This window comes from Chelonoidis abingdonii, chromosome 3 (assembly GCF_003597395.2).
Source record: "Chelonoidis abingdonii isolate Lonesome George chromosome 3, CheloAbing_2.0, whole genome shotgun sequence".
In the NCBI taxonomy this organism is placed as follows: Eukaryota; Metazoa; Chordata; order Testudines; family Testudinidae; genus Chelonoidis; species Chelonoidis abingdonii.
The window spans coordinates 13,992,504-14,013,352 of record NC_133771.1 but is presented as its reverse complement, the minus strand read 5'-3'; the positions used below and the strand labels follow the sequence as shown (position 1 = coordinate 14,013,352).

Below are 20,849 nucleotides of genomic sequence, written 5' to 3'. Positions count from 1 at the left end.
TACAAGAAGGGCTTATTTTTTGTTTGCCTGTACATGGCTCCGCCGTCGTATGGAAAAATGGTCTTGAGATTAAGGCATTGGTCTGTGGCTTGGGAGACCACTGTACAGTTTCCAGCCTCGTCTCAGCCTTACTGCGTGGTCTTGGTTCATTGTCTTAGGACCTGGGCCTCTCTCACTGAAGACAATAGAAGGGGTCTCATTGCATTCAGTGGCTACAGAATTGGCCCACAAGTTTGTCTAGCCTTCAGTTCCCCATTGATAAAATGGGGACAATGATATTTTTTGATCTCAAGGGAATGTGAGGTGCTTGGGTACTATGTGATGGGGACTTATCTCTTGTAGAGGAGCACAAACCTTGTCCCATTCTAAGGGCCTTGCAGCTGCTAGTTTCCTAGATGAGGGCAAGGTAGGTATGGGGCCATATGCCTCTCCATACCAGCTTGGACAACTTGTAAGGCACATCAGCAGCCCAGGGCCTGAGCTTTAACTTGATCTAACAATGGACAAAGTCAATGCACATCCCTGATCTTGGCTGTATGGGTGTACTCTGGAAAAGGAGAGAGGAATAACTTAATTTCTCTCCTCTGTGCCCCCTTTTCAGAACTCATCCCCATAGGGTGACCAACTGTCCCAATTTTATAGGGATGATCCAGATTTTTGGGTCTTTTTCTTATATAGGCTCCTATTACGCCCCACCCCCGTCCCGATTTTTCACACTTGCTGTCTGGTCACCCTACATCCTCATGCAGCTCCCAAAGCACGTGAAGAATGTGAGATATGGGGAAATTTTCCAACTGGAAGAAGCCAACCACAGCAGAATCTCATTTTACCATATACTACTCTCTCGTCAGAATACAAAGCACTGCACTGCAACACACCCTGCGTACCAGGCAGCAGACCCTCAATGATACCAGATATTAAAATTTTGGAATACTTCATGCTTTAATACACTCTGTTTAATACCCATGTGTCAGTTTGTAACCGTTGCTCAGGTGTAATACTATTCCCATCTAATGATCAACTACAATATAGTTAGAAGGTCAGAGTGGGTGCAAGGATGTTTTGCATCCTAGGAGAAATTTCCACCTTGTGCCCCACCCCCTTGAGCCCTGTGGCAGCCCTCCGCCCTAAGGTCCCCCCCCCCCAGGGCAGCTCCCCACCATCCCTTCACCCTGAGGCAGCTCTCCGCTCCCTCTCCACCCTGAGGCACCCCTCCCGCATGGCAGCTCCTCCTGGCCCAGGGAGCCGTGCAGCAGCTCCCTCCCAGCTCACCTCTGCTCCGCCTCCTCCCCGAGCATGCCGTTGCCGCTCCACTTCTCCCGCCTCTCAGGCTTGCAGTGCTAATCAGCGGGGTGTCATACTCAGGGGAGGAGGCGGAGCAGAGGTGAGCTGGGGCGAGGAGTGGTTCTCCTGTGTGCCACGCCCCCTCTTACTTGCTGCAGGCGGCCTTCCCCACGCCTCCTTGCCACAGGTCCCTCCATCTAAATGCCAATGACGAGTGGGGCGGCTGAAGATCCGGCTGCCGCGGTCGCCACCGAAGGACCCAAAATGCTGCCGTCCAAATGCTAGCACCCTAGGCAACTGCCTAGGTTGCTTAATGGGTTGCACCAGCCCTGTAGAAGGTGCACGAAGAACATGAAATATTGATGTCTGATCATTATTATAATTTAAATGTATATGAATAATACATGTATTTGTCCTGTTTGCTACTTTTTCAATGGCTTCACATAATATTTTCGGTGAATCGGTTGCTGTTACGAAGAAGAGGTAATTTGCATAAGTAAAGCTTAACTGAAAGCATTCTTTGGCTTAAATTCTTTGTGCAATATTACACGCACAGTGGCAAAGAATTATAGGCAAGAATTACTTCACAATTATGGTGTTAAACAATGCTTTTATTTGGCAGGATTACATTCATTTTATAACTAAAGAAAAAGTCAGTGGCAAATCAACTGAAATTTAATGTGCAATACAAAAAAATAATCCAGTAGATTATAACTCTATTTCCTGTTTAAGAATAAAATTCAGTGGCCGTTCCATGCTTTGAAGTAGACTCATATAGACTTTAAGACCAGAAGGGACCTATCATGCACATTGCAGGCCACAGAACCTCACCCACCCACTCCTGGAATAGACCTATGCCCATTAATAGCTAAAATAAGATTTTTGAATAATCTAAAGTAATTATGGAAATAATTCAACTACTGAATAATATTCAGGATATCTAACACATAAAGCAGAGCACAACTTAATCACTGTTTTATCCAGAATTCAAGCGGATATGAAAATATTGGGAATGTTTTTGTTTTTGTTTTATCCTGGGTTCTCTTCTCTATCAAATAAAACAATCTCAAGGAAGAGAAAGTGATGGATAGCAGGACATTATTTTATTTCATTGGTGCATTTGCAGGAAGCTGGACATTTTTCCTTCACCAGAGAATGAGTACAGCCAAAGAGCTCTTTTAAGGTGGCACAGTTTGTGTACGTATCCATATACTTGCAAGGGTTGGCTGAAATAAACCAAATGGTAAACAGAGTTAGATGATAAATGGATAAGTCAGTCCTAAATCAGTTACAGGGCCGGCTCTATGAACGGCAGTGCCCGATTTGAATACCTGGCATATGATGGCGTATGTTACATTGGTGGACATGCAGGTGAATGAACTGGTGTAATATAAGCAATCATATGCCAGCAATGCCCCTCTGCTATGTATATCGGCCAAACTGGACAGTCTCTACAGAAAAGGATAAATGGACACAAATCAGATATTAGGAATGGCAATATACAAAAAACTGTAGGAGAGCACTTCAACCTCCCTGGCCACACTATAGCAGACCTTAAGGTGGCCATCCTGCAGCAAAAAAACTTCAGGACCAGACTTCAAAGAGAAACTGCTGAGCTTCAATTCATCTGCAAATTTGACACCATCAGCTCAGGGTTGAACAAAGACTGTGAATGGCTTGCCAACTACAGAACCAGTTTCTCCTCCCTTGGTTTTCACACCTCAACTGCTTGAACAGGGCCTCATCCTCCCTGATTGAACTAACCTCATTATCTCTAGCTTGCTTGCATATATATACCTGCCCCTGGAAATTTCCACTACATGCATGTGATGAAGTGGGTATTCACCCACGAAAGCTCATGCTCCAAAATGTCTGTTAGTCTATAAAGTACCACAGGATTATTTGCTGCTTTTACAGATCCAGACTAACACGGCTACCGCTCTGATACTTGATGCCAAGAATAGGACAGTTTATTTTCATTTTTATTAGGAATTTATTGTTCTGAACACAAATCGTCGTTGGTATAATAATAAGCACCTTTCCTCTGAAGATCTCAAAGTGTTCTTTAAGCTTTAATAGATTAAGCTCCACAACAAAGTACAGCGAAGCAGAGAATTATTATTTTTCTCAGTTTCAGAGACTGGAGTGGGAGGGGGTGAATGCAAACTGGAAGGTGAATCTATTTGCACACTTAACCATATACACACTTTTGCTCACACTTAATTGCAGCCTGCAAAGCTCCAGTGCCTATGCAGAGCTCTATGCATATGTGTAACCCACCAGCTCGTGTGCGTATTGGGTGTTTGTGTCCCTCCCAAAGTATACAGGGCTGAAAAACTTTAGATTGAATACTTAATATAGGGTACCGAGGTCTCCAACAGAAGGCACTGCTAGCACTACCTAGATTGCATAGCCCACTGATGTGTGTCTAGTGCTAGGACAGAGCTGATGGGATTCACTTTACCCATGGCTGTTTTAAAGGGACTCTTATTTATTAAATATTGTCCAGAATAGCTACTTGTATAGTCTGAGAGATACCAGAGGGTTTTATTGTACGGTTTGTGATGGGGGCTGTAGCCTGGGCCATGCACCCCCCCTCGTAGCTTCCCAGGGACATGCAACTCTCCCCACCCCCCGTAGCTGCAGCTGAGGCTGTGTGCCTGTGGCTAGGGTTGGAGCTGGGACTATGTGCCCCTGCCCCACAGCTGCCACCAGCTCAGGAGCCGGGGCTGTGCACCTGCTCCATGGCTGACGCTGCTGGAGCCGGGGGCAAGCTGTCCCCCCGCATGGTTGTGGGGCTCGGCCTGTCAGTCTTCCCCCATGGGACTCCAGCTGTCATTCTTCCCTCTTACCTAGCTGTGCCCCCTGGTTATTTTAGTAAAGTCACAGACAGGTCACGGGCTCCTGTGATTTTTGTTTGTTGCCTGTGACCTGTCCGGTCATTTATTAAAAATAACTGTGACAATCTTAACCTTCGTTATTGTCCAAGGTAATCTAGCATTTGTATTTCTCTCTTCAGGAAAGATATGGAAAGAACAAAAAACCCATTAACTTACTGCAGAGTCCTTGGTCGCAGGCATTAGGGCAATCGCCACACGTTGGGCCCTGTTTGTACGGCTTAGATAAGTCTGCTGCATTATTTCCTCTGCAATTAAAAAACAACCCAGACATGATATATCCCTTTAAAATAAAGTTAACGTATTGTATAATGTAGAACTAATTCCACAGATTGTATGAAACCTGCTCCTAAACAATCTTGTTTTACTTCAAATGATGCTTTGGATATAGGATAGTCCATTTGAAAGGAAAGAAAGACATACATTTCTGTGGTTATAATTCTTTTTTAATTCAATATAATAATTTGGTCCTTGTATAGAATATACAGTAACACAATTAATCCTCTGCACCTTCGATTCAAAGACCTCCAAATATGTTGTGGGCAGGACTGAAATAACCCTTACAGCACCCCTTTGCGGTAGGTCAGTATTCAAAGTGTACGAATATTAAAATACCCCCTTCTCCCTCTGAATATACATTTATAACTAAATCAAAAGCAGGGGGAAGTAAGCAATAACTTGTGCGGGATGAGGGTCTGGGAGGACAGGGGGTGACAACGGAGAGGAGAAAGCAATAACTTGCACAGGAGGAGGGGGAGGGAGTGTCTTGCTGCTGCTTCTGGAAGGGTGGTTTCTGGTACTGGGCTCACCTTCTTTTACTGAGCTAGCTGGGCTCCCTTCAGCTGACTGAGCCCTTGCTTGCAGGGGAGGGTGCATTTTACCTCAGGGACTCATCATACTGCAGGGGAGGAGCAGGAGAGGCAGGCCTACATTCTCTATGGGGTGCCCCCAGAGAGAGCGGCTGGCTAGGGGCAAAGGAGCATGATGCAGGGGTATTGGTCCCGGGAATGAGGGGCTGGCCGGGAACAATAGGGCCTGGGCTGGCTAGGGTGACGATATGTCCCGTTTTGGCCAGCACAGGCCCCTTTTTAAGCTCTGTCCCAGCCGTCCCTATTTCTTCGCCAACACTGGGCATTTGTCCCGAGGTGGCAGTGCTGGAGGCGGGTGTCATCTGAAGGCAGCACTGCCTGCCAGCAGGAAAGCAGAGAAATTTGCTGCTGGCAGGCAGTGCTGGCTTCAGAACTGATCCCTGGGCAGCGCAGAGATGGGGAGGGAGGAATCAGCCTCAGCTGGGGGAGGCGCGGAGCTCGGGGGTGGGATTAGCTTCAGCCAGGGGCAGTGCAGGATTAGGGGGCAGAGGGGATTGAGCCCCAGCCATGGGCAGTGTGGAGCTTGGGGGAGGGTTCTGCCTGAGCTGCAGGTGGCACAGGGCTTGGGATGGGGGTCACTCTCAGCCCTGGGCGGCATGGGGGGGAGGGATCAGTCTCAGCTGTGGGTGGCACAGGGCTGGGAGGGGAGACCCCACCATGGGCAGTGCAGAGCTCGAGGGAGGCAGCCCCAGATAAGGGTGACACAGGGCTGGGAGGGGAGACCCCACCATGGGCAGTGCAGAGCTCGAGGTGGGCAGCCCCAGATGAGGGTGGCACAGGGCTGGGAGGGGAGACCCCACCATGGGCAGTGCAGAGCTCGAGGCTGGCAGCCCCAGATGAGGGTGGCACAGGGCTGGGAGGGGGTGACCCCACCATGGGCAGTGTGGAGCTCGAGGGGGGCAGCATGGAGCTCAGCCCCAGATGTGGGTGGCACATAGGGTGACCAGACAGCAAGTGTGAAAAATCAGGACACGGGGTGGGGGGGGTAATAGGAGCCTATATAAGAAAAAGACCCAAATATCTGGACTGTCCCTATAAAAACGGGACAGCTGGTCATCCTAGTGGCACAGGCTGGGGGGCAGTTAGCCCCAGCCCGGGGAGGCATGGGGAGGGTAGCTCAGGAGAGCCCTGCAAGGGGGAGGAGGGCGGCTCTGGCGAGCCCCTGGACGTCCTGTTTTTACTTTAAAAACGCAGGGATGAGAACTACATTACTGTCTACAGCCGCTTCTCTTCCCACCCCCTGGTGGCGCCTTGTGTTACCGCGCCTGACCAGACCGCTTCTTCAAAGCCGCTCGTGCTGCCCTCCTGCCCAGAGGGTTTGCTATTAACGCGTGTTAAAAAAAATGCGCATTAATTTTTGCTGCGCGTTAATCGCACGCGTTAACGGCAGTTCATTGACAGCCCTGCCTAGAAGGTTTCAAAACATCTTACAAAGTGTTTCAACTTAAAGGAAATCTATATTGGTACGTACGCGGGACAGTACTGGCACACATAGAAGTACTGCCACTTATTCTGAGGACAGTAGGCAACTGCACATCCAATCTCGTAAGAATTATACCAAACCACCTGCAGGCATGAAAATAAGTACGTTCAATCAGCAAGGCTTCGTTTCAGTCATGGATTATTTGAGAGCCCTTTGGTGAGCTCACAGAACAGCAGCCCTTCAGTTCATGAACCCGTAACATCACTGTGGGAACTGTAGCAATTGCTTACCTGGAAAAGTAATATCAAGGAAATATTTCTGTATGTTTAGCTTTTTGAAAAATGCAGTTTAGCAGTTGGGAGAAGGAGGAGACTGAAACATGTGACCAACCATCTTTTGTAGAGCACCTATATGATTTTTTCAGACAAGAAATGTTTTGTTTCTAATCAATGCTTTGAAATGTGTTGCTTTGACATTTCCAAATCAACATTTTTCAGACATTGTCATTCCACAATTCAGTATGTTATTAGTAATTTAAGATACTTTGACATTTGGTCCCATGTTGGGAAGAAGAAAAATATCAAAATATCATAATTTTCTGCTGGAATACATCTTATTAAATATCTGATCCAATGCCCTTTGAAGTAAATGGAAAGACTCTGAATTAGTTCAGTGGACTTTGAATCAGGCAGGGAATGACAGATAGTAATAAGTTTCTAAAGGTACAGACTCCTAATTTCCTTAATTACACAGACACAGTTCCATTGACTTTGATGGGGACGTATGGGTGCTCACATAAATATATTTTATTTCCAGATGGTATCACTGTTCTTCCTAAAACAATATTTCATTTGCTGGAAATTTGTCATTAATCTCCATACCTGAGTGTAGCTACCAATAGGGGCATTGTCTTTGATTGCTCCAGTACCATATTTGAAATTAGCCACTTGATTATACCAGTTTTGGATTGCATCAGACCAAGACTGAGGATAAGTTGCCTGTAAGATATTTTCACCACAGAAGACACCTGAGAATAGAAATGAGGCAGTTTCAAGACAGTGTGAGGACAAGTAGAGAGACTGTAGCAACAGCAGAGATGTGAGTTGCACCCTGTAGTTAGGTTAACCACCATATTTCCACCCTGCACATTGTGTCTAATCAGAGATTCATTGATTCCAAGGCCAGGATGACGATTGTGATCAGCCAGTCTGACTTCCTGTATAGCACAGGCCATAAAACTTCCCCTCAGTAATTCCTGTTTGAATTAGAACAGATCTTTTAGGGGAAAAAAAAATTCATCTTGATTAAAAATTTTCAGAGATGGAAAATCCGCCACAATCTTGATAAAGTGTACCAATGTTTAATTAACCTCACTGTTGAAAATTTACACCTTATGTCCAGTCTGAACAAAGTAGAAGAGTGAAACCCCTCTATAATGCAAAGTTTGGGGTCCAAAAACTTCCATCGCGCTAAATGCGGGGTCGCAGTATAGCAGGGTTTCAAACCAGTCAGTTTGTCAGTGGTCCCCAACGTGGTGCATTGATGTGCGCTGCCTAGTGCCCCTAGTGCCTAGTGCCCAGCAAGGGAAAGGAGCCGCGGCCCCCTGCCTGCCAGGGACAGAGAACTCTGGGGCTGCGGGCGCCAGTGTTCTCTGTCTCCAGCAGGTGCGGGGTTGTGGCTTCTTTCCGGCTTCAAGAGAAGCCACGTCCCCGTGCCTGCCAGGGACACAGAACTCCAGGGCTGCGGGCGCCGGTGCTCTCTGTCTCCGACAGGTGTGGGGCCGTGGCTTCTCTCCAGTTTCAAAAGGAGCTGTGCCCCCCTCACCCTGCCTGCCGGGGACAGAGATCACCGGCGTCCGCAGCCCTGGAGAAGCCAGAGAGAAGCTGTGGCCCCGCACCTACTGGGGACAGAGAGCATTGGGGCCCACAGCCTCAGAGTTATCTGTCCCCGGCAGGTGTGGGGCTGCAGCATCTCTCCCCTGCCATGGTGTTGGAGACGACTGGTACAGTACTGTATTACGCCTTAAAGGGGAGCCAACCTATGATCGCGTTATATGCGATTTCGCGTTATAGTGGGGTGCGTTATTGCGAGGTTTGACTGTAGTTATAAGCCAGTACCTCTAAGAAGGGAATTATTGACCTGATCCAACCTCAGTGAAGACAATAGAAAGCATCTCATTAACTTCCATAGGCTTTGGAGCAGGCCCTATATGCCCAGAGATATTCATTTGCAGACTCTTTAAACTAGAAGCACTTCATTAAAATACTAGATGAGAAGGGCAGATTAAAAATAACATTGATTTCTAGTTAAAAGATACCACCTGTTCTTGGATTAACAGGCTACCATTAAATATTAGATTAAAATAATTTCCCCCCTCCAATAACTGATTATGGTGCATATATCACCTGTGCAAATTTCTTTGTTTGTAAAATTCATCCCTCTGCAGAAGACTCACTCAAAACTTGTGCATCACTCTAAGTCCCACTTTACTAATTATTTGTATTACAATAGCAGTTAAAGGCCCTAACAGAGATTAGGATTTAATTGTGTTAGGCCCTCTAATGACACAGGCTTGGTCTACGCTACGCGTTTAAACCGATTTTAGCAGCGTTAAACCAATTTAACGCTGTACCCATCCACACTACGAGGCCCTTTACATCGATATAAAGGGCTCTTTAAATCAGTTTCTGTACTCCTCCCCGACGAGAGGAGTAGCGCTAAAATCGGTATTACCATATCGGATTAGGGTTAGTGTGGCCAAAATCGACGGTATTGGCCTCCGGGCGGTATCCCACAGTGCACCACTGTGACCGCTCTGGACAGCAATCTGAACTCGGATGCAGTGGCCAGGTAAACAGGAAAAGCCCCGCGAAATTTTGATTTTCATTTCCTGTTTGCCCAGCGTGGAGCTCTGATCAGCACGGGTGGCAATGCAGTCCCAAATCCAAAAAGAGCTCCAGCATGGACCGTACGGGAGATACTGGATCTGATCGCTGTATGGGGAAACAAATCTGTTCTATCAAAGCTCCGTTACAGAAGACGAAATGCCAAAGCGTTTGAAAAAAAATCTCCAGGCTACACAGTGTGCTGTGTGACAAGCGTAACGGGAAGCCAGAGACTCAAATGGACGCTCATGGAGGGAGGGAGGGGGTACTGAGGACTCCAGCTATCCCACAGTCCACAGCAGTCTCCGAAAAGTATTTGCATTCTTGGCTGAGCTCCCAATGCCTGTAGGGTCAAACACATTGTCCGGCGTGGTTCAGGGAATAGCTCATCAATTTACTCCCCCCCCCCACGTGAAAGAAAAGGGAAAGAAATCGTTTCTTGACTTCTTTCAATGTCACCCTATGTCTACTGAATGCTGCTGGTAGACGCGATGCTGCAGCAGTGAAGAGCAGTATCCGCTCCTCTCCCCTCCCCGGTGGCAGATGGTGCAGTATGACTGATGATATCCGTCCTTGTTATCATCAGCCCGTGAGTGCTCCTGAGCTGCTCTGGCTGGCCTCAGGTGAGGCTGGCCGGGGGGGGGCGCCTGCTGGGTAAAATAGGAATGATCCCGTCATTCCCAGTAGATGGTACAGAACGGCTGGTAACCGTCTTCATCATAGCAACTGGGGGCTGAGCTCCATCAGCCCCCTCCCTTCCTGTGTAAAGAAAAGATTCTGTACTGCCTGGACTATCATAGCAGCGGCATGCTGGGCTCCTCTCCCCCACCGCTTAATGTCCTGCCTGGACTGTCATAGCACCGGGAGGCTGCCTCCCCTCATTTTATCTCACTAACAAGTCACTGTTTCTTATTCCTGCATTCTTTATAACTTCATGACACAAATGGGGGGGACACTGCCACGGTAGCCCAGGAAGGTTGGGGGAGGAGGGAAGCAACGGGTGGGGTTGTTGCAGGGGCACCCCCCGTGAATGGCATGTAGCTCATCATTTCTGCGGGATCTGACACGGAGCAGCTGTGCTCTCTGATACACTGGTTCTCTAGTACACTTGCCCCATATTCTAGGCAGGACTGACTCTATTTTTAGAAACCATAAAGGAGGGATTGACTCGGGAGTCATTCCCAGTTTTGCTTTGCGCCCCCGGCCGATCTCAGCCAGGGGCACCCATGATAGCAGCAGACAGTACAGAAGGACAGATAACCGTCATCTCATTGCCAATTTACGCCAGGCAGCGACGGTACAGAATGACTGATAACTGTCTCTGCTATCATGCAAAAGCAAATGAATGCTGCTGTGTAGCGCTGGAATATCGCCTCTGTCCGTGGCATCCAGTACACATACGGTCACTGTAAAAAAAAAAAGCTGAACGGGCTCCATGGTTGCCGTGCTATGGCATCTGCCAGGGCAATCCAGGAAAAAGGGCGCGAAATGATTGTTTGCCGTTGCTTTCCCGGAGGAAGGAATGACTGACGACATCTACCCAGAACCACCCGCGACAATGATTTTTGTCCCATCAGCCACTGGCCTCTCAACCCAGAATTCTAAGGGGCGAGGGAGACTGTGGGAACTATGGGATAGCTGCGGAATAGCTACCCACAGTGCAATGCTCTGGAAATCGACGCTAGCCTCGGACCATGGATGCACACCGCCGAATTAATGTGCTTAGTGTGACCTCATGCACTCGACTTTATACAATCTGTTTTATAAAACCAGTTTATGTAAAATCGGAATTATCCCGTAGTGTAGACGTACCCATAGTAAGAGACAGTCCCTTCCCCAAAGAGCTTCATGTCTCAGCAGTCAAGACACTGCACACAGAATTAATGGATCCCTCTCCCCGATGGATTTTAGTGGGGGCAAATGGGAAGAAAAAAAGTTTGAAGCAATTTTTTCCAGAGTGAAGAAAATATTCACTCTCTGGCTCAGATTGTGTGTGTCAAGTTTCGACTCAGGTGGATTTTTTTCTTTATTGCATTTTAGGCCTCCAGCTATATGGATCTGGAAGTGAAATCTCAACTCGTCCCATATCAGTGCTCCTGCCCTGCTAAAATAACACTTTTGCAGTAATATGGTTGTACCTGTAAGTCTCCAGATGGTTATTTCAATCACTCATAATTTTATAGTTACTCTTCACTTACCATTAGCAACTCTCTCATTTCTAGGACTGATGGACATTTTACACTGATCTGCCCATCTCTGAGCATTGCTCGCAGCTTCAGGATTCCAGTTCTTAAGGAAACAAGGACAAATATCATATTTACCTTTTGGTAAAACCAATCCAATAGTGAACATAAAACTAAATTCGGATCTGGAAATTATGGCCTGGCTACTCAGGGGGTGTCAGTCAAAACAGCCCCATAGAAGTGATTGCAGCTAGGCTGGTTTATATTAGCTAGGGATCCTGATTGTTATAACGTCCTGAAGATTTCTTCTATGTATTTGAAGTGGATTGTTCCCTTCGAGGAAAACTCCTTAGCCCCACAGCCTAAGAGGGGATCCTCTTGTCACTATGGATGAATAAACCAAAATCTCTATAGTTTAGAGCCTAGCCCTGAAAAGTGCCATGGTTTGTGATTGTAGCAATGTCCAAGTACAATGGAAAGGTCTGTAAACCAGTTTCCAGCCTGCTTTGATAACGGTTTGGCAGTCATAAAGGGCATGAAACCTGTATTATACATGAGAAATATGTTGAGGCAAACCTTTTTTGCACAGTTCCAGCACACAAAGATCCAGGAGCTGGCAATCCCTGCAAAGGGGTTCTGGAGGGACAGCATCTGCTATTCCAGGCCTAGGCACCACTTAGGTCTTATTCTGAGAGCTTAAAATGGGACATAAGTGATGCAGAGCCCATGTACTAGATTCCTGCACAAGAACTGGAATTTGTCTCCTACAGTTCCTTCCATTCAAAAATCTCAGTGCAATATAGAAATATTATTGAAGTGAGATTCCCAATGACTAGGATTACCAGACAGCAACTGTGAAAAAACAGGAGAGGGGGTGGGGGGTAATTAGGGTGACCAGATGTCCTGATTGTATAAGGACAATCCCAATATTTGGGGCTTTTTCTTATATGAGCACCTATTACCCCCCACACTCTGTCCTGATTTTTCATACTTGCTGTCTGGTCACTCTAGGGGTAATAGGCGCCCATATATGAAAAAGTCCCAAAAACTGGGAGTGTCCCTTTAAAAATGGAACATCCGGTCACCCTACCGGTGCCTCTGGGAGGCAGGTAAATATTATTAATTCAGTTCTGTAGATGGGAAAACTGAAGCACAGAGCTGAAGGGGAGGGTTTTCAATAGCACTTGGGCTCCTAAGTCACTTCAGTGGTTTTGAAAAAACTTCCTCGACTCTGCTGCAAGTCAATTACAGGAGTAGATTCTGGTCTACCAATGCCTAGGCCAATGGCCAACCACAAGGACATGCTTCTCTCCCACTCGGTTTAATCTCCCCTAGTTTAGCGGGAAAACTGCACCTTATCATGGAAGGATTTTTATGGCCAAGTTTGCCACTCTGTGACAATGGGAAACATTTCAAATCTGTAGGAACAGCAATGCCATGTAGCTTACCATCTTCAGCATATTTCTGGCAGTGGGATTCACCGCACGCCGAAGTTCATTATGCTTGTTGACAATCACCTTTTGGTTATCCACTCTGAGATGTGACAAAGTAGAAAATCCCGGAGCTGGCTTATAAAGGGAAAAATCGCAGGAAAAGTTTTGTCTCATTTTTGTTTGCCAATTCTCACCACACTCGATGCATTAACCTATAATCCCAGTTGACTATTTTAACTACTGTTTGATGATTATACTGTACTCAATGTTCTTAGGCTCTGTTTAACTGGCTCACACCGGTGATGGAAGCATCCCCTTAGGTTATGGAGCACAGTCAGTAAATGACTCTCTTTCCTCTGTCTTTTTAATGAGTAGCAGAAAACCCATCTCCTCCATTTAGTGCCTTCCCTTCTGCTTCCCCAGTCAGCAGATTCCCAAACTCCCTATCTGTCTCTTGGTGCCCCAGTCAATCTCTTCTGACTCTGCCCCCTCCCACTGTCCATCCTAATACCCACATATTTGGCTCCTTCTACCTCTTGCTTCCCTTCCATTCAACCACTTGGTCAATTCCCTGCTCCCTGGCTGCTTTACACTGTTCCTTTCCTATACCATCCATCTAGTCACCTCTGTCTGCCACTCCCACTAGTTAGCACCTTCCCTTACAGTCCCTTAGCGTGTTATTTTCAGTGGTCCCTATCTTGCTGATCTCTCCCCTTCTACTTCACCAGTCAGTGGTGACCCATTTTGTTTTCACCTGCTGGTGAATTCCCTTTTGTTCCTACAGTTACTGAAGTCCTGCCCCTCTCCCTTTCCTCCTTAACTGCCCCTCTAAATCCCAGAGCTGGCTTTGGGAATGCATAGATGGGCCAGAACTGCATCCCCAGATCCAAACATCCCTGAATGTTTGGAAAGCACAGATGTGGATCCAATATCAAACTTTGCAACTAGCCTCTGTCTCTAGACTGGGCTGAACAAAATGCTGGGGCCCAAACACTGCCCTACTTTGGAAAAGCTCACATCTGGATCAGCACTCAGTGGAGGATGCGAAATGCGTGCAAATGATGTTTCAGATCATTGCGGGAAATTCCAATGTTATTAATAGGTGTCAGAGGACATGTCAGGGGACATGGACAACAGGGAGTTTTGGATAGCTGAGATTCAGATAAATAAAGGTGCTCCATATGTGAATAGCTATGAAGTGTCTGTCCTCTGTGAACAAGCAGTGCCTTTAGAAGCAGCCAGCAGTAAACTACCTGCTTCCCTGCTTGTTTCCATTAGGATGGCAAAGTGCTAGGAAGGAGCTCCAGAAAATAGTGGTTCCTGGGGAGATCACTACCGCACCAGCATTTCCATATTGACAAAGTTTGATTCTCCTCTTGCTTGCACCAGTTTAAATTAGATATAATTCCATTGAACTCAGTGGAATTACACCAGTATAAGACAAATGTGAGAGGAGAAGCAGACCTTAGCTGTGGAAAGTATTTAAATAAATAAGAGTAGGGAAAAATGTGGAGATGCTTAGAGTACATGCTGAAGTAATGGGTACTAGTGGTCAAATGCCATCTGTACTTATGGAACTCTGGGCAACTAACTATTCTGGAGGTGGTTTAGTACAAAATTCAGCCCATTTCTATTCCTCTGCATAGAAATGAAGGTTCATACCTGTCCAACAGCTTGGTGCAGTGCAGCAAGGCACATGATCACAGTTAGCAGACCCATCTCTGAGGGAAAAAATAAACACTATGTCATTTAGTTTTTTTTCTGTCAAAGAGCAGCATTTTTCTGAAGCAGCATTTTTGTTAGTGGAATATATTTCTGGAGCAAGACGGGGTGATTAGGGATAAACGCAACTTGGGTTCTAACATTTTAATAAGAAAAATCTTCTTTTGTCTCCATTTTTCTTATCTGAAATAACTTGAATGTGCAGCAGTTTTCTGCCTGTCTTCTCCTCACTTTATTAAAGGAGCCTTTGTTCACTGATGCAGTAGATCAGGATCTCATCACTGCTCTCCTCAAAGAACATAGCACTGAACATCTGTGTGCAGGAGAGAGGGGCTGTTTTAACGCATGCTGCACTGAGATGGATATACTAGTCCTCGTTCTTTGCCCTTCCTCTCCCATATCAACCCCCATAGGTGTCCCAGTCCTCTATCAATTTACACATAGCACTCCATTCCTTGTTAATGTTCTTCCACTTCCTTTTCCTGCTCTGCTAGTTGCCTTTTTTCTGTATTGCTTCCTTATTGCTGATTGCTCAAACTCCCCACTGTATTCCAGCTTGGCCCTATGCCATCATGGCTGACTTGTCTTCCCCAGCTCTGAAGTCAGAAATCAGAGCAGGGAGGTGGGTGAGGTGTAGAGCTGATAAAAAACAAAAACAAACAGAATTTCTGCCCTATGGGAAGTTCTGATATTAAATTCCTCCCTCCCCACCCCAAATTGGGTAGAAAATTTAGAATATCAACATTCCTTATTGAACAGAAAGTTAAAAAAAATCAGAAATGTTGAAACATTTCATTTTAGTTCATTTCAACATTGAACTGAGTCCATCTGAGCTTTTGCAATGCCTCATGTAAGTTTTAGTTCTAGTGTGTTTCATACAGATTCTCCTCTATGGACTGGGCTCCCTGACTGGAATACACCTCCCATGATGCACCATGGTAGTTCAGAGGGGAGACTGGAATACATGATGGAAGATATAGTCCAGCCAGGGAGCCCAACCAACAGAAGAGAATGGGTGCATGAGGCACCCAAACCACAACCCTCACGAGGCAGTGCAGCATCTTAAGTGGACATAGATTAATGTTGAATTTACCTGAAATGAAACAATTTGACTCAATTTGACAAAGCAAAATATTTTGATTGGGGTCAACCTGACTCAAAACAAAATACTTTGATTTTCCTGACTGAAAAAAAAATATGGCACAACTGATATTTTTCTGCAGAAAATGTTGATTTTGTGAAAACCGCATTTTCTGTCATTTTTTTTTTCCACAAAAAATTCTCACATAGCTCTAGTCATGTGTTGGGGAGGAAAGTGTCATATCAGAAAGCAGGCAAGCAGATCAGGTCTCTACACTCCTTGTCTCCCCATTGCTAGATATTTTCCTTGATCCCTTAATTAGCCAGCACTGACAGGGAGACTGGCTGCATGACTCCGACTGAATCTTTTCCATGTCTAGACTCTATGGGCCTGATTCTGCTCTCACTCTAATGTTACTGAAGTCAGTGATGATATACAAAGGTAAAGCTTTTAATATCCCACCATCTCCTAGATTTGATCAGCCCTGCTACAGTCACACATTAAAAATATATTCCTAATACTGAGCAGGGATACCCTGAATGCAGGTACAATGAGTAGCAGAGGTTACCAAGTTCGGAAACATTGCCGTATTAATCTGTTTTTTCACACCAGCTGACTTCTTGGAGATGCCAGGTTTCTCCATGGCTCCAGCAGAGCAGCCATTCAGACTTTTCTGGGAAGTTGGGTTTGGGGTTGATAACGTCTGCATTATGGTGCTAAAACCAAATGTGCATGTGTCCATGTGCTTGTTAGTTTTTTGTTTTTCTGTTGTGACCAGAATTGGAGTGAATATTCACAGACGTGTTTTTGCAAGTGTAAGGGACTGCGGAAGATTTTGTTACGGTTTAGCTAAGGCTGTTCGCCTTCTCAAGGACAGGTTATTAAAGGTTGCTGTATACTAGCCTATGCTGTTTGTAACCGGGTGGAACCGCTTAGCCTGGGAAGCCCGGCGTGTTTAGAAAAGCCTGGCCCTTTGCCATAAGAGATAGCCCAGTTGTGGGAAAGCTTCCACATGCCTATGTATGAGCTGCTTTACATGCTATTAGCATAAAGTTATATTTATCAGAATTTGTTGTGCTGCTTTGGACTCGCTCCCCGCTTTGAGTTAGCAACGTGCAGAGTCCCTGTTGCGGGTGTGTTTTCTTTACCTTCATTAAAAGCCATATCACTCACTGTGTGTGTGTGTGTGTCTCGTCGCTGCAGAGCACTTAGGCACGTAACAGCAAGATTTAATAAAGCTCTATTCACTTTCAGATGGAACGATGATTCCTTCTGTGCATTTGTATAATACATACATAAATAATGTGAGATTATTTTTGCATTATTGCTCTTTTAGATGGCCAATGTATTTGTTGTGACTCTTGATTGACACTGAGTCATAAGGCCAGGTTACTTCAAACAGATAACTCAGGTCACTGTGATACTAGAACATATATATGGGCTAAAATTGCTCCAAATGTTGAGAGTTAAATACCAGATGACGCTTGCCCTCATAGTGCCCAGATTATGAAAACAGACTATTGTCCCTTGGGTTGATAAAGTGACTTCCACAGTACAATAGCCAATTGAGAGAAAATTTCAGTTCATAGATAAATAAATATGAGCTTCACCCTGTTGTATAAACACAAAAACTAGGCAGGGCAGGAATATGGCAGAGATCTGAGAAATCCTGTTTGACTTGGATGCTACGATTCTAAGGCCTATTAAATGTGTAAACATAAGAAGAAAGTAGAAAACAGACTTGTAAATTCTTAGCAGATGAATAAATTAACTACACCTGTTGATAACAGGTAAGAAGCAAGAATTAGGAAAAGCTGTAACTTTTCCCCCTGATGTGAACTAAGTTCTGCTGCTGCAGTCTGGCAAAGAGCTAGCAGCAAGTTAACACTACATTGCAAAGATGGGTTACACAACAATCTACTTTAAATGTGTGGACAACTGGTGTTCTCCTACACCTTGAAACAGGAGTGGGAGACTCTGATATTTATATGATCCTGATATACAGCAGAAAGCAATTTCCTGTTTAAAAAGTCTGAAATTTCCTGTATCTTTGTGGCCCAATTTTCACTTAAACTAAATTGAGACCATTGACTTCAGTGGAGTTACTCCTGATTTACATCAGAGTAAGTGGGAAGAACACCCCCAGATTGCTATTATCACAAATTGCTACTAATCAACATAAAAATCAATAAGTAAACATAAGCTCCGCTTTAGACAAACACAAGCTAGGATGCAGTGCAGGGGAAACTGGGTGAAATTCTGTGGCCTGTGGTAAACAGGAGATCGGAACAGATGATAAGGATCTCTTCTAATCTGACCTCCTAGGAATCTATAACTGCTGCAGTGAATGATTATGATGTGACAAAGGAGTCCAACTTCTGCAGAGGAATTACCAATAAATAGCTTTTAAACGTGAATGGAGCATCCCGTTACCTGCCAAGATTGAAGTCCAGCCCCACAGGACTCTCTGTTTCCCATTCTACAGTTTCATGATGTGACCAACAGTACAGTCAGTATGATGGTTACAGTTCCCTGCACTGCAGGCATGAGTGATCCCGTTACCTGTAGCACGGAAAATGCCACACCAAGTGGGAGGCAAAGGTTTTACATTATTTTGGTTTAAAGTGCATTTTTAATATTAAAGTCTGCTCACAGGAGAAGCTCTGCTTGCTGTGTATGCAGAGGTAGCTACACTGAAGTCAAAGGCTCAGTTTGTGTGGGTGAGGCAAGCAGGATATGGTCTTGTTTTGTAGAAATGAAAAGATGTTCCATCATCTGCCCAGCGCCCACACTGAGTAGCCAGGGTCTAGGCACTGAGGAAATATTGTCCCCTTCCCTACCAGCCAATGGTATGCTCATGGAGCCACTCATGGAGGCTACTTTCCCACATGCACATCTAGTTTAGCCTGGTTGTGCTGAGGAGGGACTACACTGTCAGAACTTCCGCCTTGGCATGCTCTATCCTTCCATATTCCATGTGTCTTGCTACACAGAGCCCACACAGCACCAAACAGGGCTCCCTGCCCCTCTCATGTGCATAGCCCATGTGCCCTCCCTCCTCCCTTGTTACATAAGAAAACCACATCAGGGATTTGGGACTATGCTAAATAAAGCTAGTGGCAAAGCTGACATACAATGTAGGCTGAAGTCTGAGTCCTGCAGAGGGAGGGAAATCTTTGGGTGCAGAAGTGTTGTCTGGATTTCCCTCTAAGTACACACATTATCTTCACTTTTAAAAAGAAGACCAAAGGAGGCTGAATTTTTGTGATGATTCAAGGCTTGATATAAAGTTCATTCTAATATGTTAGTGCATAGTGTTTGAAATTCCCCAGATAAATGTATGGCAAGGGAAACAAAACATTTCTAGAAGTAGAATTAAATCACATGTTTGTTTCACAAACTTAAAATACTAATATGCATTTGCACTCAATAAGATCTGACAAGCTCACTCAAATTAATAAATAGGTCCCTATCAAACTATATTATCCAACATTTTGAAACCTGGGCATTGAAGGTAGATTCTTAAATAGATATTTGTGCTCCCAAATACAATTTTATACCAAGTAAATGGGATTAATTTCAATAGAGTTAGGTGCCTAAACACCTTGGAGGATCTGAGCTTTAAGTGCTCTTGAAAATTCCAGCTCTAGAACTCTAACATCAGGCACCCAGGTTTGAAAATTGTAGCTGTTTTATGCAAATTGTAATCATATATTAAAAATTCCCAATTGTAAAAAATCTATTAAATGACAAAGCTAGAAACAAATTCATATATTTGCATTTTTACAACCCAACACTATTTTTTTTCTTAACAGAGAAATTTTTCTGACCTGTTTTTAATGCTGGGAATTTTTTGTTAATTTTGTGACTAACAGTCATTGGTAGAGTTTGTTTATTCAGTTTACATTGTAATACATTTTCTATTTTTTATGTGTTTTACATTTATGCCTTTTAGTTTTTTCCCCCCATTCACTAAGAATATACAAGTAACCTGTTTTTCACTGAAATATTTAATATACAGTCTAATATACTGTATGCATGAGACCTTGGGCAAGTTGTTTAGTCTCTCTAGAGAAGAAAAACCTGTGCTCAGTTACCTTGGTTTAAATCAGGGATAATTCCACTGAAATTGCACCAGCATAAAATCAGTGTAAAAGAGAGAAGAATCAGTCTTTCACAGACTTAGCTTAACCATTTGCAAAGCGGGATAATAGATACCCACTGTGCAAAGTGCTTTAAGACCCTTGCATGGAAAATGCCTTGAGATGATGGGCCAGATTTGGATCTAAATTACAATGGTGGGAATCAGATTAACTCCACTGATTTTAGGGGAGTCATTTCTTATTTACACCAGTGCAAGTTAGATCAAATAATATAGACAGACAATATTATTTATTAGTATAATTTCCCTGTGGGATTAGTACATTAAAATTGTACAATTAAAAGTAAAGACATTTTGGTACTATTCAGATTCTGAATAAAATAGCCATTGTGAGACAGTGCTGAATAAGTGTTTTCTCCTATATAATTTCTGTAAAAAAAAGAATTTGTTACCTTTCTCCAGCCTGAGTCTTTCTGTGTCTTTGGAAGGACTGTAAGAGTCTGAAGTTATCTCCACTCTAGAGGTGTATATATAGCACGCCTACTTCCTGTTTTATAAACACGTGGTTTTAAAAACAATTACAATATCACCATAGGTTTCAGAGGGGGGAGCCATGTTAGTCTGTATCAGCAAAAACAGCGAGGAGTCCTTGTGGCACTTTAGAGATTAACAAATTTATTTGGGCATAAGTTTTCGTGGGTTAGAACCCACTTCATCAGATGGATGGAGTGGAAAATACAGTAGGAAGATATATATAGCAGTACATGAAAAGATGGGAGTTGCCTTGCCCAGTGGGGGGGTCGAGAGAAAATTTTTAAAGTGGGCTGTTATCAACAGGATGAAAAATCACTTTTGTAGTGTTAATCAGGGTGTCTCATTTCAAACAATTAACAAGAAAGTGTGAGTAACAGTAGGGGCAAATTAGCATGGGGAAATGAGGGGTTTTTTTAAATTTCTTTTAGTGACCCAT

At 44.6% G+C, this 20,849-nt stretch overlaps 1 protein-coding gene across 3 annotated transcripts; it reads right to left on the bottom strand.

Moving 5' to 3' along the window:
• Positions 1-2,256: 2,256 nt before the first annotated feature.
• LOC116838697 (cysteine-rich venom protein-like) lies at positions 2,257-20,426 on the bottom strand. Of its 3 annotated transcripts, none has more exons than XM_032804084.2 (9): positions 20,332-20,391; positions 14,838-15,009; positions 14,637-14,695; positions 12,990-13,109; positions 11,557-11,647; positions 7,355-7,500; positions 6,522-6,616; positions 4,341-4,429; positions 2,257-2,510 (listed from the first exon to the last, which is right to left on the bottom strand). In XM_032804084.2, exons 3-9 carry the CDS (start codon positions 14,691-14,693, stop codon positions 2,383-2,385), a joined length of 726 nt encoding a protein of 241 aa, XP_032659975.1. In that variant the 5' UTR covers positions 14,694-14,695; positions 14,838-15,009; positions 20,332-20,391; the 3' UTR covers positions 2,257-2,382. The 3 variants fall into 3 exon arrangements, with proteins under 3 accessions (XP_032659975.1, XP_032659974.1, XP_032659973.1); XM_032804083.2 differs by lacking the exon at positions 14,838-15,009 and adding an exon at positions 20,000-20,062 and having other exon boundaries at positions 20,332-20,376; XM_032804082.1 differs by lacking the exon at positions 14,838-15,009 and having other exon boundaries at positions 20,332-20,426.
• Positions 20,427-20,849: the final 423 nt, after the last annotated feature.

Excerpts from the sequence above, each read along its gene's own strand:
- LOC116838697 (XM_032804082.1), bottom strand. The coding sequence starts at position 14,693 with ATGGGTCTGCTAACTGTGATCATGTGCCTTGCTGCACTGCACCAAGCT. Across the intron at positions 6,617-7,354 it reads CTATTGGTAGCTACACTCAG|GTGGTTTGGTATAATTCTTA; the intron begins GTATGGAGATTA and ends TCATGCCTGCAG. Across the intron at positions 4,430-6,521 it reads GTGTGCCAGTACTGTCCCGC|AGGAAATAATGCAGCAGACT; the intron begins GTACGTACCAAT and ends TTTTAATTGCAG.